Here is a 14,688-nt window from a genome sequence, read left to right on the forward strand (position 1 = left end):
AGGACGGAGAACCAAGCCGACGATACGCAACTCTGTATCCACCCTCTCCAGCGATTCCCAAACCCCATTTTACCAAGGAAATGGTCCAAACACTGCCATTCAACTCTATCATACGCTTTTTCTATGTCGAGTTTGCATACAACCCCCGCAGATCCCGACTTGATCATCCAATCCACCGTCTCATTGGCCACCAGAGAGCAATCCAAAATCTGCCTCTGGCTTACAAAAGCACACTGATTCAACTAGATAATGGAGGGGAGAACCACCTTTAGTCTGTCAGCCAAAATTTTAGACAGAACTTTATATAGACAATCAACTAGACTAATTGGACGAAAATCCGAGACCTTCACAGCTCCTTTAATTTTTGGCACCAGAGCTATGAACGACGCTCCCGTACCTCTATCCAGCTCCATCCCTTCGAAGAAGGCCTTGAAAAAAGAAAAGATATTTCCTTTAACAAACTCCCATCAAGATTGGAAGAAAGCCAGACAGAAACCATCCGGTCCAGGAGCTTTGTCGCGATCCATCGAAAAAACGCCAGCCTCTACCTCTTCATCCGAGAAAGGCCGTTCCAGCACACTCATGCTCTGCTCATCTAGGACCTTAAATTGCACATCGTCTAATACCGGTCTCACAATGTCTTCTAAGAAATATAAAGACTTAAAGAAATCCAGTATTTCCTTGGTGATGACACCCCGATTGAATGATGAGACACCGTCTACCTCAATAGCCGCTATATGATTGTTTCGCCTCCTCGCACTAGCGATGCTGTGAAAATATGCTGTGTTTTTGTCCACCTCCTTTAACCATACTGCTCTTGATTTCTGACGCCACAATATTTCCTCCTGTAATAGAAGATGTTTATGTTCATCCTTGTGGAGACCCAACTCTGTCAGCTTTTCCTCTGTAGCGATCTCCTCCTCATCCGCCAAAGAGATCTCTCGAATGCGATCCGATAACCACAATTTCCTACCTGACCGTTCCCCCAGACGATTAGAGTTCCAGTCTTTGAGTTTCTTTTTAACCGCTCGGAGCTTTTCCCTTATAACAACATCCGCCGCCCCGTCTGCTTGGTGAGAAACCCACCATTCCCCCATCAACTCCACCATCTTAGGGATTTCCAGCCAAGCCAAGTCGAATCTAAAAGGGGAGGGACCCCACGAACTCAGACACAGATCCAGCAATAAGGGGCAGTGATCCGAGACCGAGTGAATAAGAGCCTTTTGAAAGGAGTCCGAAATATGGATAACCACTCTGGACAGAACAAAAACCGATCAATCCGACTCTTCCTGGAGTTTCTAGACCACGTAAATTTAGCCCCTGATAACAGAATATCAATCAATTCATGCCTGGCTATGAAATCTGAAAAGTCACCCATATACTGATTGGATCTGCTACACCCCTTTCTTTCTTCCACCCATCTCACTTCATTAAAATCCCCCCCCCCCCCCCAAAACACCACGGGTGATTCCACTTATTCCTGACTACGGATAATTCTTCCCATAACTTGACCTTGTCATGCCTCAAGGTTGGACCGTAAATGCCTGTAAAAGTTACCCAGATAGGTTCCCCCACTTGCCTCAAAACGGTTGAAACTGAAAACTGGTCTAGCCAAGAATCTTGCACTTCCCACCTTGATTGATCCCACATCACTAGAACTCCCCCTGCAGCTCCAATGGCGTCCAAGGCCATGAAGTCCCAATTCGCATTCGCGCCTAAGCTCTTGATGAGAGACCAATTCACCCCCTCCAACTTTGTTTCTTGAATACAGACTACCATTGGTTTATTCACTTTTACAACTGCTTTAACTTGGGCCTGTTTTTCCAAAGACCCCAACCCGTTTACGTTCCAAGAAATTATCTTCATGGACATACCGATTGGATAGGTAACGGACCCCTTGTACTTCCTCTTCTACGGTTTTTCCTACTTGAAGATTTAGTGGTACTGCAGGGAGACCCTTCATAATTCACGTCAGATTTAAGTTTCGCCAGTTCCCTCAACATCTTCTTAATCCCCTCTAAGCTGGAAGGGTCAGAGAACCTGCGATGATCTAACTCTCTGCCCTCTGCAACCCTGAATAGCTCAATTAACTGATCCTCCGATCCGGAGTAAGATAAACCCAAAGCCCTGCTTGTAGATATGATGTGGTTTACAAAAACCTCCAAAATCTGATCTTTAGGATCCACCCAGGATATGGGTTTGGGATCGACCTCCGGAGAAATAACCACCGCCAAGTCATTACTCCTGTTTTTGGACCCAATAAAGTCTTCGTGGACCCTAAGATCCTCCCCTCCAATGCCCTCCCGCCAAGCCGGTTGCCCGCAACTAATGGAAGATTCATTTGAAGAAGGAAGATCCACTATCCCCTCCCCACTTTGCAACAGTAACTGGCCTTGCTTACCCTGTTGCACAACAACATTGCCCGGATCTTCCACCTCGAAGTTACATGCTCCCTTAGAGACTTCTGCGAACTCGTCCAGAAGGTTAGAGATAATATTAAGTTTGCCCAACCTCCCTACTTCTCCTCGGGTCCCCTTACTAGGTGAGAGGCAGGACGTAAAACCCTTGGCTTGCACAGACCAATTGACTAGAAGCGAGGGAGAATAGAAAGAAGGGACTAACAAGTGACTATGGGAAACTTCCGCCCTTTCAAGACAGATCTGATGGTCGATAGAGAGCCCATGGACCGATATATCCATAAAATCCATCAAATCACGTGGGCTTTGGGCCTCCAGACAACTCAGGTTAAAAAGATCCACCCCTCGAGGATCCACCAGTCTTCTCAACGGAGAGGATTCAAAAGGAATGGATGGATGGCCAGATCCATAGATAGACTGGATAGGAGAAAAAAGCTTCTGCGAGGATGGGCCCATCACCGAAGATTGCACAGCTGGCGGCAGAGGATTCAATTGCATAAAAGGCTCAACCAATGGCTGAAGATCTATGATGCTGGACAAAGGAATAAGCGACTCCACTGCTTTCGAGATATCTGCCTCTGACGAGCGTCGGACAGGAGACCTTGGAGTTTCTTCCACGCAAACCCGCTGCATGGCCATCTTTTCAAATGTTGAATCGCCGCCTATTATCCCTTTATAGCTCAGGCTATTTCCACGTACAGAGGACACGTCCCCTAGCCTACTATAATAGGAAGAGGCGCAAGGAAGTAGATTTACACATGGCTTGCTATACTGCACACTCCTCTTCTCCGGCAAGACAATTCTGCTCCGACAGGCCTCCGACGAACCAGATGACGATTGGAAGAACAACTCTGCCGTTTCCTCCGATTCACGAATATCCTCTAGCCCTGGGCGAGAAGAACAACGTTCTATCGCCACCCAGAATATAGATTCGTCTATATACACTGGCAGTTTGATGACTTCTGGAGTGGAGGCAGATACCATTAATAAGATCAAAGCTGCCGCATACCCGTGCCCTTGTTCGCAAGACCCGTCTGTCGCTAACACCCTCCCGATTCTGCATCCTACTTTTTTGAAATTGACCACCGACCACGCGTGAGGAGGCAAGCCTTTAATCATCCACCACGAAGATAAGAACTTCCCTGTGAATCGATCCTTCCACGCCGATAACCTTTCGAAAGGACTATCGTTCGCCGATGCCCATTGTTCCTTATATGTGTCCAGCATGAGGATGAGGGAGGATGTAATTGCAAACTCCCTATTAGCCACCTTGTAAACCTGTAGACTTCTGGTGTTATCTGAAGTGCTGTCCAGCCACCTCTGAATCTCCTCTACTTCGAGATTAATACCTCCTTTAGTCCTTCGCCCTAGAGTGTTCACAGTACTGAACTGGGCCTCGAGGTTGATTGATTCCGCCCAAACTTCTTCTGGAATGAATTCTGAAGCCGCATTGTCTTTTGGCTCATCAGCACAGTTACCGGCCTCCTCTTCAATATGCTCTACGTTGGAAAAAACCCCGAAGCACTTGGGCTTCTTTGCACTTGCCAGTGCCTTAGGCTTGGATCCTGGTAACTTTGCCTTGGAAGAGATAACCGGGGAGACTTTTGCATAGGAAGAGGGCATTTCTATGTCAAAACCTGACCAGACTTTGAGGCACCTGTAACATTCCACCCGTCTTCGGAAGTTGATAAACTTGCATTTGGAACATTTCCAATCCCATAAGTTGCTATCTTTTCTGCGTTGTGCCACCCGAACCAATCTCTCATCTCGTTTAGTCAGTTTAACTTTCCAGACCTCCGGATGGATTTTCCTCCCAGCGAGGACCTCATTTGCCGAGGTATACCGTTTGTTTCTCCAGGAACGGGGTTGGAATGCGAACCGATCCAGATTCCGCTCGAGCCCATTTGAGTTCATTCTCTTGACAAATTCCTCCATCCTTAGTAATAGAAATCCACACCGCTCACATACAGACCGCCCTAAAAAACCTCCACCTTACAGAAAAATGTGCAGACCAGTTGACAGAATACCTCCACCGGATTCCGATTCCGATACCCACGAAGATTCAGAAATGGATAATGACTCCGAAGCAGAATATACTGAAGAAGAAGAAACTGAAGGAACAACAGAGGAATACGATGAACCGGAGGTATACACCGTAGAAACCTCGGCTTCGGAAACTTCCGTAACAGGATCGGAAAGGGAAGAGTTCAAGGCTACAATGGAGAGATATAGGAGAGTAGACCAAGCAGCTACGACCCGACGGAGAAGAACTTCCAGTCCGATACCACCCACCTCCGAATCTCTTCGAGACGCTTACCTTCCGCCCGACATTCGCCAGAGAAGGAGATCACCACGGCCACCAAGTCCCTTAGCTTTCATAGATTTATCCATAGAATCGTCCTCTGATTCATCTTGACACTACCGCCTACTAGAGCACACCAGAGAACCGGAGAATCACTCGCCGAAGGCTCTCTCGCCGGAGAGCATCAAAATAAAGCTTCGGACCCCTTTCAGCATGTGTTTGGATCTAACCAATTACATTTGATCCCACTTTTGGGCTAAGGCTACTTAGGGGGATTTGCTAGGAACAATCGCAGAAGACATTTTGCGCCTGGGCTGTTGCATGTGAAAGCAGCCACACGGGCTCAAATTTTGTCTTATTCATTTAATTCATCCTTGGTGGCTGCTCTCACATGCAACATCCCATGCACGAAATGCCTTATCCTAGGGTCCCTAGCAAATCCCATATTTAGGAGCCCGGGCGAAAGAAACTAAACTATTTATTTAGAGAAATGATTTATTCGCCCTTGTTTTTTACTTGGGATGGCCCCCTCTAGTGTAAATGATAGAGAGCTGTCGCAATTAAAATAAAGAGGGCCAATGTATCACTTCCCTTGATTTTCTTTTGTTTTAAGCTTTGGATTCTTCAAAACTTAGTATATAAACTACATGTTTTCCACATGAATCACGTTTGCACAATGCATTCTTTTTTCTCATTTTCTATCAACTTAAAATATTTTGGCCATTTCATAATGGGAAATGTTAGGCACTCCACACTTTATTAAAAGTACGGTATGGACTTCACCATAGGATGATCCAAACCGTCCATTAGATGGACCCCCAAAAATCATTTCCGTAGGTTGATCCTAACCCTCCGATCTGAATGTTAGAGGGTTGATCGGAGGGTTCGGACGAACCTATGGAAATGATTTTTGGGGTACAACCTATTTAGGCTGTGGCCCATCTAATGGACAGTTTGGATCATCCTATGGTGAGAGCCATATCGCACTTTTAATAAAGGGAGGAGTGCCCTCATAAAAATACAGTAGTGTAGTGCGGATAATATTTCCCTTCATAATTTGCAATGATTATTTGGAAAATAACTTAAAAAATAGGAATTTATTCACGAAAACACCAAAAAATAGAGAAAAAATAGCTTTTACCATATATTATCTGGGCCCCACTTGTTCCATGTCTATGTTATTGGATCCATTGGTCCAATCGGCGACCATAAGTCGGGCCAAATGTCATCAGATGATCCTAGGTCCTTGATCCATCAATCCTCTTTTTAAGGTTTCCCAAAAAAAACTGAGCCGTTGATTTTTTTTTAGTACTTAATATGATCAACAGTCTAAGATTGCACGTCCTTAATCCCTGTGTTTGACCTAGAACTGATCTTCACCATTGAACCTTAATTAGATTTCATTCTTATGTGGACCCCACTTTTATTTTTTATATAACAGATGGGTCCCACCCTATAGAACCTATTAGCAGCTATGAAATGAAAAATTTAGGTGGTCTTGTCTTTGACTCTTGGAGGACCACCAAAACGGTAGTCTCTGTTATAAGTTATAAGGAGATAACATTTATGAGGGAATCAAACGGTCTCACCAGAAGAAAAAATACTTCATCTTGGAAAAGCCTCTAATGGGTTCAGACTGATTAAGTCTGTAATTTCTTATTCTTCTTGCATTTTTTTTTCTAGGGTTTCATTTCACCTTATTTAATTTATGTTTCATTTGATTGAATTGGGTTCCTTTTTTTTTTTTTTTTTCAGTTAGGTTTTCCATTTGCTACTCACGAGGAAGATTGCTTTCTTCAGGTATCTTTTCTTCATCCCCTCTTCTTCTTTTTTTATTGAGAGAGGAATTTTTAATTTTGAGGCTTAATTCCAAATTGGTTTCTTAGAATGAGACTCAAAAACTAGTTTCTTTCCATATAACCCATGTATCATAAATTAGTAATGAGGGAGTGAGGGCTTAGGTGTTGAAACCTAGTTATGAGAGGTCAAATTGATAATTAGTTTAAGTAGGGTGGAAGCAACTTTTAATTTTATTGTTAATACAGTTCAATTACCTGTTTGAATAGAAAACCAAAAAATGTCCCAGAAACATTTCATGATCCTCAAGATGTTGGTGATGTGATTTTATTCATTTTTCTTAACCTCGATGGCGATCTTTGTTTTTTCCCCTTTATAATTATACTTGATGCTATTCAATTATTGATAGAATTTTCATTGAACTTAAATTGGAATGGCCATGATACAGATGTAAAGATAAGTTAGTTGGATGAGTCCAGGTCATATTGGGTGGGGTGAGTATTTGTTCTGTGGGTTTTTAACCAAATTATCTCTGAAAGCTATTTATTGGAGTTGGTGGGCAATTCAAACTGCTATCACTAGTCTATATGATCATGTAGATATGATGGCACCCCACTTTTGTCTGTTAAAGATGTTATGCCTTCATTACTGGCGATCATTCAAAAAAAAAAAAATAGTATTTCTATTATTGAAATGATGATAATTTCTATAAAAAAAGAAGAGAGATGATGATCCTTTTTAACTTTCGTCACTTCATTCATTATTATAGATATATGCTGTTCTAATATCAAGAATTTCTTGAAAGCTTTTCATGGTATCTGTTGGTCAGCATTAACTTAATTCATGCTGCCTTTGTTTCGATTTTTTGGCACTTCAAATTTTTTAGGATATCTAATTTATGATATCAACAATATTTTGTATTTTTTGAAAATTTCCCTGTACTATACTTCTACTGTGTATGCTGTATCGTAACTTTTGATATCTAATACTCCGGGTAAATTAGTAGCTGTTTTTGCGCTCATTCAGATATTGCTATATTTTGCTTTCTTATTTTCCACTTCCTGTAGTTTCTTCTTAGGAACTTAGGGAAATGCTTTCCATTGAACCCCTCAGAATTTTATACATATGTTACCTCCAGTTCTGTTCTTTGATATAAGATGCTCATTTATCTCATTGATGCTGTCATGGATGGACCTACCTTTCAAAGAACCTTACTCTTCGACTCTAACCTTTGGAGTTTAGTCCTGATGAAGATGATATGGAAATGATTTGTATATTAAGTTTCACTAGCTTATGGACTTTAAACTTTCCATTCATTTCTTCTTTGGGATCAAGTTGATGCAAGCGTTATTAACCTATCTTAACATGTTCTCGGAAACAAGAACTCTCATGCACTCATGAAATCATCCTTACAAATATCCCATGCTAATAGAGGTTATTGGGTCCTGTAGCTTGGTTGGGTGGAAGGAAAAACACTGTTCTTTGACAGTTTGATTACACTATCTATAACCATTTGAAAAAAAAAACTTGGGAAAATTGGAATCCACTAGGATTCCTCTTAAATCAAATATGACTAAAAGGTCCCATACCTTGTAAATGTTACAAGAATCCGTTCCTGCCTATATTTACAATTTTTATTGTTAATAATTATAATCATAAACATTATAGTTAATCAAATAATTTGACCTCTTTAGATAAGGTAATACGACTGTATAAAGATGCCTGTCTCTTTGCTCTCCGCTTCAAACTGTTCCTTGTTGATCAAGTTGAGGGCCTCATTTGCCATATGCTTCACTTTTGCACGGCTCGTAAGAGCCTCGACCGACATGGGTTTCAAGATGACTTGTCTTCCGTTGCGCATAAATTTATAAGTGTCGGCTCGTCCACTATGATATGTTTCTTGGTCATACTTCCAAGGACGTCAGTATATGTTTCACGTTCATAGGCACAACGTCACACCAAATAGAATCACTATATGCACCAAAGAAAGCGTTAAATGAGGGCATCCTGAGTTACCAGGATGGTATTGTCTACCCACGCGATTTTGTTAGGCCACAGATGCGGCTGAGCCCTTACTTTTAGTCAATCAACGATTGATTCGGAGACAGCATTCATACTGTTTCCTCCGTCTGTGATGAGCTTGCGAACTCTATCGCTACTCTTGACTAATGTATGGCTATGGTGGTGTGAAGCAAATTCTCCTCAGCTTCCTCCGTCAATGCGGTTAGTATTCGCCTCATCGTGCAAGTGAACGAAATACCCGCATCATCTGGTGCCTCATCATCATCATCATCGGTGAGTTTTCCCTTAAAGATCTTGCTACTTCGAGTAACCATTTGAACCTAAGCTTTGATACCAAGATAATGCAAGATGGAAAAGAGATGCAGGATTACCAACGGTATAGACGATCTTTAAGGAGTAAAAAAAAGATCAGTCACAATCGAGAGAACAAAGATTAAAATTGGAACAATTAAAAAAAGTCCATCAAAGATGGGTAAGAATGTAACTTCCCCATCATCTTTTACTTTTCAAAAGAAAAGATGGGTAAGAGCATACTTAAGAATATGGAAGGAGGCTCGAGTTAAGTTGGGATGAGTAATGGATAATGGGAAACAAAGGGGACTGTTGGTGCAGGAAAGGTAACAGAACAAGAAAATGGAGGACTATTGAAACTGCAGAAAGTTTTAGATAAATATTTTAGACCACGAAGAAAACTGTTCTGAAATTTCTGCGTTGGGAAATAATCGACTAGGTTAAATATAAGCTTCAAATGGGATTCTGGGTTGGGAAATAAATTTTAAAAGTTTAAAGTTAATAGCTGTTGCAGAAAAATTCTATAACAGAAAAGGTCTTGTTAGTGTTCCGAAGATGGTTCTTGAAGGATTTGGGCGGTAATGGCTCTAGGTTGCAGAAAAAAGGTTTCAGAGGTCTAAATTGAGAACTGGGTTGATCTCCGGTTAAAACTATGATCTGGGTGTGTGTGTTTGGTTGGCTGTGGGCTGAATATAGGATGTGGAGGGTAGGCCCGGGGTGTTAGCAGGGTTATAAGCAGTTCGTAGATAAAGGGGTTGTGGGGTCTTCATGGGTATGCAAAGGTGAAGATGTTATGTGTAGGTCAGCATATTGGTGATCATGTTGATGGAGGACTCAAGCAAGCGATCGATGGTTGCAAGATTGGATTATAAAAGAAAAATAGAAGAGCGAGGAAAAAAAAAAGAACCATAGTACTTGCAGGTAAATCAAAGGTTTACCAGGGTCTTTTGAACAAAGGTATCACACCAAGCTCGGGAAAAAATCACAATATCATCCAATAGTTCAAAAGGCCAATGGCCATTACAATTTATAAACTAAGTCCCATGAAAATCCAATGGGGTGTCTTAGTAGGACTGCTCATCATATTGGAAGTCAAAACTCTATCTTTAATCACCCATTCCAATGTAAATAAGTACTCTTTCTAATATCTACCAAAGTAACATGACACATGTCACTTGACTTATTCAACTTATAAAATAAAACTTGGAATCTCGTATTACATGGACTCCATAGTATCCAACTACAAGCAAATTACTAATCCTTGTTGTAATCAAACTCCTACCAACACTAGGACTTACAAACCCATTAGTACTAGGATTCCCTTTGGAGCAAGGAAACCCACAACTCAACCCTATGAAAAATTTAAGTGGGCCCTCTTGTGACTTATGTGATGTGATGTCACCTTGTGTCGAGTCTAGTGGATCCCAATTGAAAGTGATACTGACACCCTCCTTTATAATTTCCTCAGGAATTACAAGGACACCCTTACATGATATTGGAACCCCCTTTGATAATATCCTCAGAATTGATAAAGACACTCCATGCACATAATAATAAAGACTCGAGAAAAAATTAGGAACCAGGGATGGTCCCCCATTACCTGTGTTGTCAGGTTTTGATCTGTCTGAATTGATTACGTAAAAACAAAAAGAAAAGAAAACAATACTGTTTTCTTAGCTTTTATTTAATACAAAACAAGAATCCATTTAGTTAATTTGTATATACAGTTTAAAATATTGAAGGCATAAGCTTATATATATATTTTTTTATAGGATGAAAGCGTTTAAGGACTGGATTTCTTCATCACAGTCTTTGCTTTCAGTGAGACCTTTGTCCAGCAGCGCTGACTTCGTTGATGAGGAACCTCTGAATGAAGAATCTGATGGTCAAGGTGTGCATACTTTCCCTTGTAGAAATGTTGATTATCTAATGTCCGGTCCTTAGTTTTTTCACTGTATTGTTTTCCCCTTCTATTTGATTTTAGTTCCTTGTCTTATATTGTTTTAAGGTAATCATATTGTTTCTTTGTTCCATTAACCAACTTTCCTGTCTGAATCCTTTAATTTATCAACTATTTTAATTAGTCAGAAGATGCATACTTTACCTTAGCACTTGTGATGCAATCTAGTTAGTCTTTTATGGAATCAATAGATTTTGTATTGCATTAGGTGCTTAGTTGTTGCTGTTAATGTTCAGTGGTAAGATTTGTGGAATCCTGTTTGGCAAAACCTTGACCAATTGAGCTAGAAGGAGCTGTCACAATTGATTATTTTCTTTTTTCTTTTGGATGATGACAAACTGTGGATATTATGAACCCAGGGGTAAGGTCTCTGCAAACCTGTCAGTCATTATCAATCTTGTAATTCATTGTAAATGTTAATTCATGTAATCAGGGTTTCTGTAGAGTAACGAGTTTCTATTATAGTCGTGTAAAATCTAGAATTCTTGTACGTGGTTTCTACATCATAGCTTATTTGCCAGGCTTCAATATCATCCTTTTGATTGAAAGTTGATTTTAAATACTTGAATCTGGGTAATGCATAGTATATATATGAGGCTGTTTTTTTACTCGTGTAATTGGAATCCCACCAGCTGTGCTTAAGGTTAGGTAGTTCAATAAAACTGGCTGATTGAAAAGCTCATTTGGCGTTGAACTGAACTCCATATTGTGTATTGAAACTTGTTCAGTTGATATGTTTTCCTGCACTTACAATTAACTATTTGCTTTTGCAGTTTCTGGTTCAACATCTACGACTAGTTCATCAGTGCATCCATCTCCTGATACTTCGACTCATTATTCCATTGATAATCAAGTAAATGAAGTTCCTTCCCCTCCACAACCTGTTCCAGTTGAGAGTTCTCATCTATCACATCATATTGCTGATGGTAAGAAGGGAGATCCATTGGCCAAAGTTGAGGCGCTCCAAATTAAGTTCTTGCGACTTGTCCATCGGCTCGGACAGTCACCGGAAAATCTTGTGGTCGTCCAGGTTTTATATCGTTTACGCCTTGCATGCCTTATACGGGCCGGGGAATCCGATATAAAAACAACTGGTCTTAAGAATGACAAAGCTAGAGCAATTGCAGCAGAGCAAGAAGCATCCGGCCAATCCGATTTGGACTTCTCTTTGAAGATTCTTTTACTGGGGAAAACAGGTGTGGGCAAGAGTGCGACCATAAATTCAATCTTTGATCAAACAAAGGCAGCGACAAATGCATTCCAACCTGCCACTGACCAGATCCATGAGGTTGTAGGGACCATCTGTGGAATTAAAGTCACAGTAATTGATACTCCGGGGCTTTTACCTTCATACACTAATCAACGTCAAAACAGGAAAATCATGCAATCAGTGAGGCGATTCATCAAAAAATCCCCACCAGACGTTGTTTTATATTTTGAACGACTAGATGTTATTAACATGGGCTACAGTGATTTTCCATTGCTTAAGCTTATCACAGATATTCTTGGCTCTACAATTTGGTTCAACACCATTCTTGTGATGACACATTCTTCTTCAGCTCTTCCAGAAGGACCTGATGGTTATCCAGTCAGTTATGAAGCATTTGTAACTCAGTGCACAAATCTGGTGCAACACTATATACACCAGGCAGTTGGCGATACCCGGCTTGAGAATCCCGTCCTTCTAGTAGAGAATCATCCTTTGTGTAAAACAAATAATAGAGGGGAAAAAATTCTCCCTAATGGCCAAGTTTGGAGGTTGCAATTCTTGCTGTTATGCATGTCTACCAAAGTCTTGGGAGATGCTAACACTCTCTTGGAATTTCATGACAGCTTTCAAGTAAGGCAGAATCGTACTAGGTTGCCATCACTGCCACATCTTCTCTCGTCTTTTCTCCGCCCTCGAAACACAAATGGTTCTGAAGATGAGGTGGATGAAATGTTAGACATGGATGATGAAGATGATTACGATCAGTTACCTCCTATTCGCATCCTTAAGAAAACCCAGTTTGAAAAATTAACTAAAGCTCAAAAGAACGATTATCTAGACGAACTAGATTATCGTGAGACCTTATTTCTGAAGAAGCAGTTAAAAGAGGAGCTTAGGAGACGCAGAGAAAAGATACTTTCCAAAGATGAAGTTTCAGCCAATGACGATAATTATGAGAATGGAGAATCTCCAGAGGCTGTGCCCTTACCAGATATGGCAATCCCACTAAGTTTTGACTCCGATTATCCAGTGTACAGATACCGTTGTCTATTAAGTAACGACCGATGGCTTCTGAGACCTGTTCTAGATTCTCAAGGTTGGGATCACGACGTTGGGTTTGATGGGATTAATTTAGAGATTTCTGACGAGATAAGAAGGAATCTCCATGCCTCTGTTGTGGGACAGATGAGCAAGGACAAGCGGGATTTCAATATTCAAACAGAATGTGGTGCTGTATACACGGATTTAAAAGGGCCGTCTGTTTATGCGGGCATTGACATTCAAACTGCAGGAAGAGATCTTGTATGCACCATTCGCGGGGATACGAAGTTAAGGAACCTTCAGCGTAATGTTACAGGTTGTGGGCTTTCTCTGACGTCATTCGGTGGTAAGTATTTTATCGGATCAAAGATTGAAGACTCTGTTTCGATAGGGAAAAGGTTGAAGTTCGACTTGAATGTTGGCCGTATGGGAGGCCCCGATCAAAAAGCAGCATATGGGGGGAGTATAGAAGCAACATTGAAAGGGAAAGACTATCCAGCAAGGAGTGATAAAGTCAGCTTGGCCATGACTGTTATGTCGCATGATAAAGAGAGGGTTTTCGGTGGAAGTTTACAATCTGAGTTTCGCCTCTTTCGTGGTACAAAAATGTCTGTTAATGTCAATTTGAACAGCAAGAGATTGGGACAGATTTGTTTGAGGACCAGTAGCTCTGATCACATTGAGATAGCTTTCATCGCTCTTGTTCCGATTGTTCGAGCCCTGTTCAGGAGAAAGACAATTGATGATGACTCACCTGTTAATGGAAGCAGAGAGGATCTGTATTGACTAAAAGATGAGATTTTGGAGGACCATTTGGATTCAATAACAGACATTAACTTCCGGAAGAAGTGGAACCAAAAACCTGCCTAATCTGTTTTGAGTCGGCTTGGCGAGCCTGCTCGGTTTTGCCTCCTTGAATCAATGGAAACTCCAGAGACCTAGACAAGTTTAACACAAGTTTTCAAATGTTGAGATAAGGTAGTAAGTAGATCCAAGTTGAGAATTTGTACAGTAAGCCTGTGAGATGAGATTTTGTGAGTCATGTGACCAATATGTACTCATAAAATACCATCCATCTCTTCCCAGGGTGTGCTTAAATGCATCCCAAATCATAATCTTTTTGCATTTAAATTCGCAATTTTAGTGATCTAATTATAGAATTGTTTGTACTTGAGGCATGTGGCATCTTCCTACTGAGATATGGGGCATAAGACCATCAATGTTATATAAATGGGAAAAATCACAATCTATGCAATGATAGTTCTTTTAGATTTGTTCTTTAAGAAAAAATCTGATAGTTCAGAATTCTTGAATACAGCTTTAGCAGGAGAGATCTCATGATAAATTTTGATTGTATTTTATCTAACTTAGAGATTGAACTGGGAATTGAAGGCATCGGAACCCTTCTTAACTTTGGACTGTGTATGTTTACGTTCATGAAGTTTGGGCATCTTGAAGTTGGAGTCTTTTGTTTTTCATAAATAGCCGAATTACTAAGAGTTGAAATGTTGAATCCTTGGGAACAACCTTGTCTTTTTTTTCTTCAGAAATCCTCTTTGAATTTGAGTTCCAAGTATTTTTTTGCTGCAATGCCTCTTCTGCCATGGGATGCTAATCCTGGTAAAAGCTAGAATGTTCAACAACAAAA

At 40.8% G+C, this 14,688-nt stretch overlaps 2 protein-coding genes across 2 annotated transcripts; one reads left to right on the plus strand and one right to left on the minus strand.

Moving 5' to 3' along the window:
• Positions 1–467: 467 nt before the first annotated feature.
• On the minus strand, positions 468–1,109 carry LOC143861640 (uncharacterized). Its single transcript, XM_077372528.1, has one exon. It carries the CDS (start codon positions 1,107–1,109, stop codon positions 468–470), a length of 642 nt encoding a protein of 213 aa, XP_077228643.1.
• A 5,143-nt stretch (positions 1,110–6,252) lies between these two features.
• Positions 6,253–14,171, plus strand: TOC90 (Avirulence induced gene (AIG1) family protein). The gene is made up of 4 exons (XM_077370445.1): positions 6,253–6,363; positions 6,475–6,519; positions 10,602–10,720; positions 11,563–14,171. The coding sequence occupies exons 3-4, from the start codon at positions 10,603–10,605 to the stop codon at positions 13,824–13,826; spliced, it is 2,382 nt and encodes a 793-aa protein (XP_077226560.1). The 5' UTR covers positions 6,253–6,363; positions 6,475–6,519; position 10,602; the 3' UTR covers positions 13,827–14,171.
• Positions 14,172–14,688: the final 517 nt, after the last annotated feature.

The sequence above is a fragment of the Tasmannia lanceolata genome, unplaced genomic scaffold (assembly GCF_043159265.1).
Source record: "Tasmannia lanceolata isolate RefF3 unplaced genomic scaffold, GAP_Taslan_0.1 ptg000037l, whole genome shotgun sequence".
NCBI classification, from domain to species: domain Eukaryota; kingdom Viridiplantae; phylum Streptophyta; class Magnoliopsida; order Canellales; family Winteraceae; genus Tasmannia; species Tasmannia lanceolata.

Bases quoted from the DNA above. Each gene is read 5' to 3' on its own strand.
- LOC143861640 (XM_077372528.1), bottom strand. From the start codon at position 1,109: ATGGTGGAGTTGATGGGGGAATGGTGGGTTTCTCACCAAGCAGACGGG.
- TOC90 (XM_077370445.1), top strand. From the start codon at position 10,603: ATGAAAGCGTTTAAGGACTGGATTTCTTCATCACAGTCTTTGCTTTCA. The intron at 10,721-11,562 runs GTGTGCATACTT...TTGCTTTTGCAG, and splicing joins TGAAGAATCTGATGGTCAAG to TTTCTGGTTCAACATCTACG.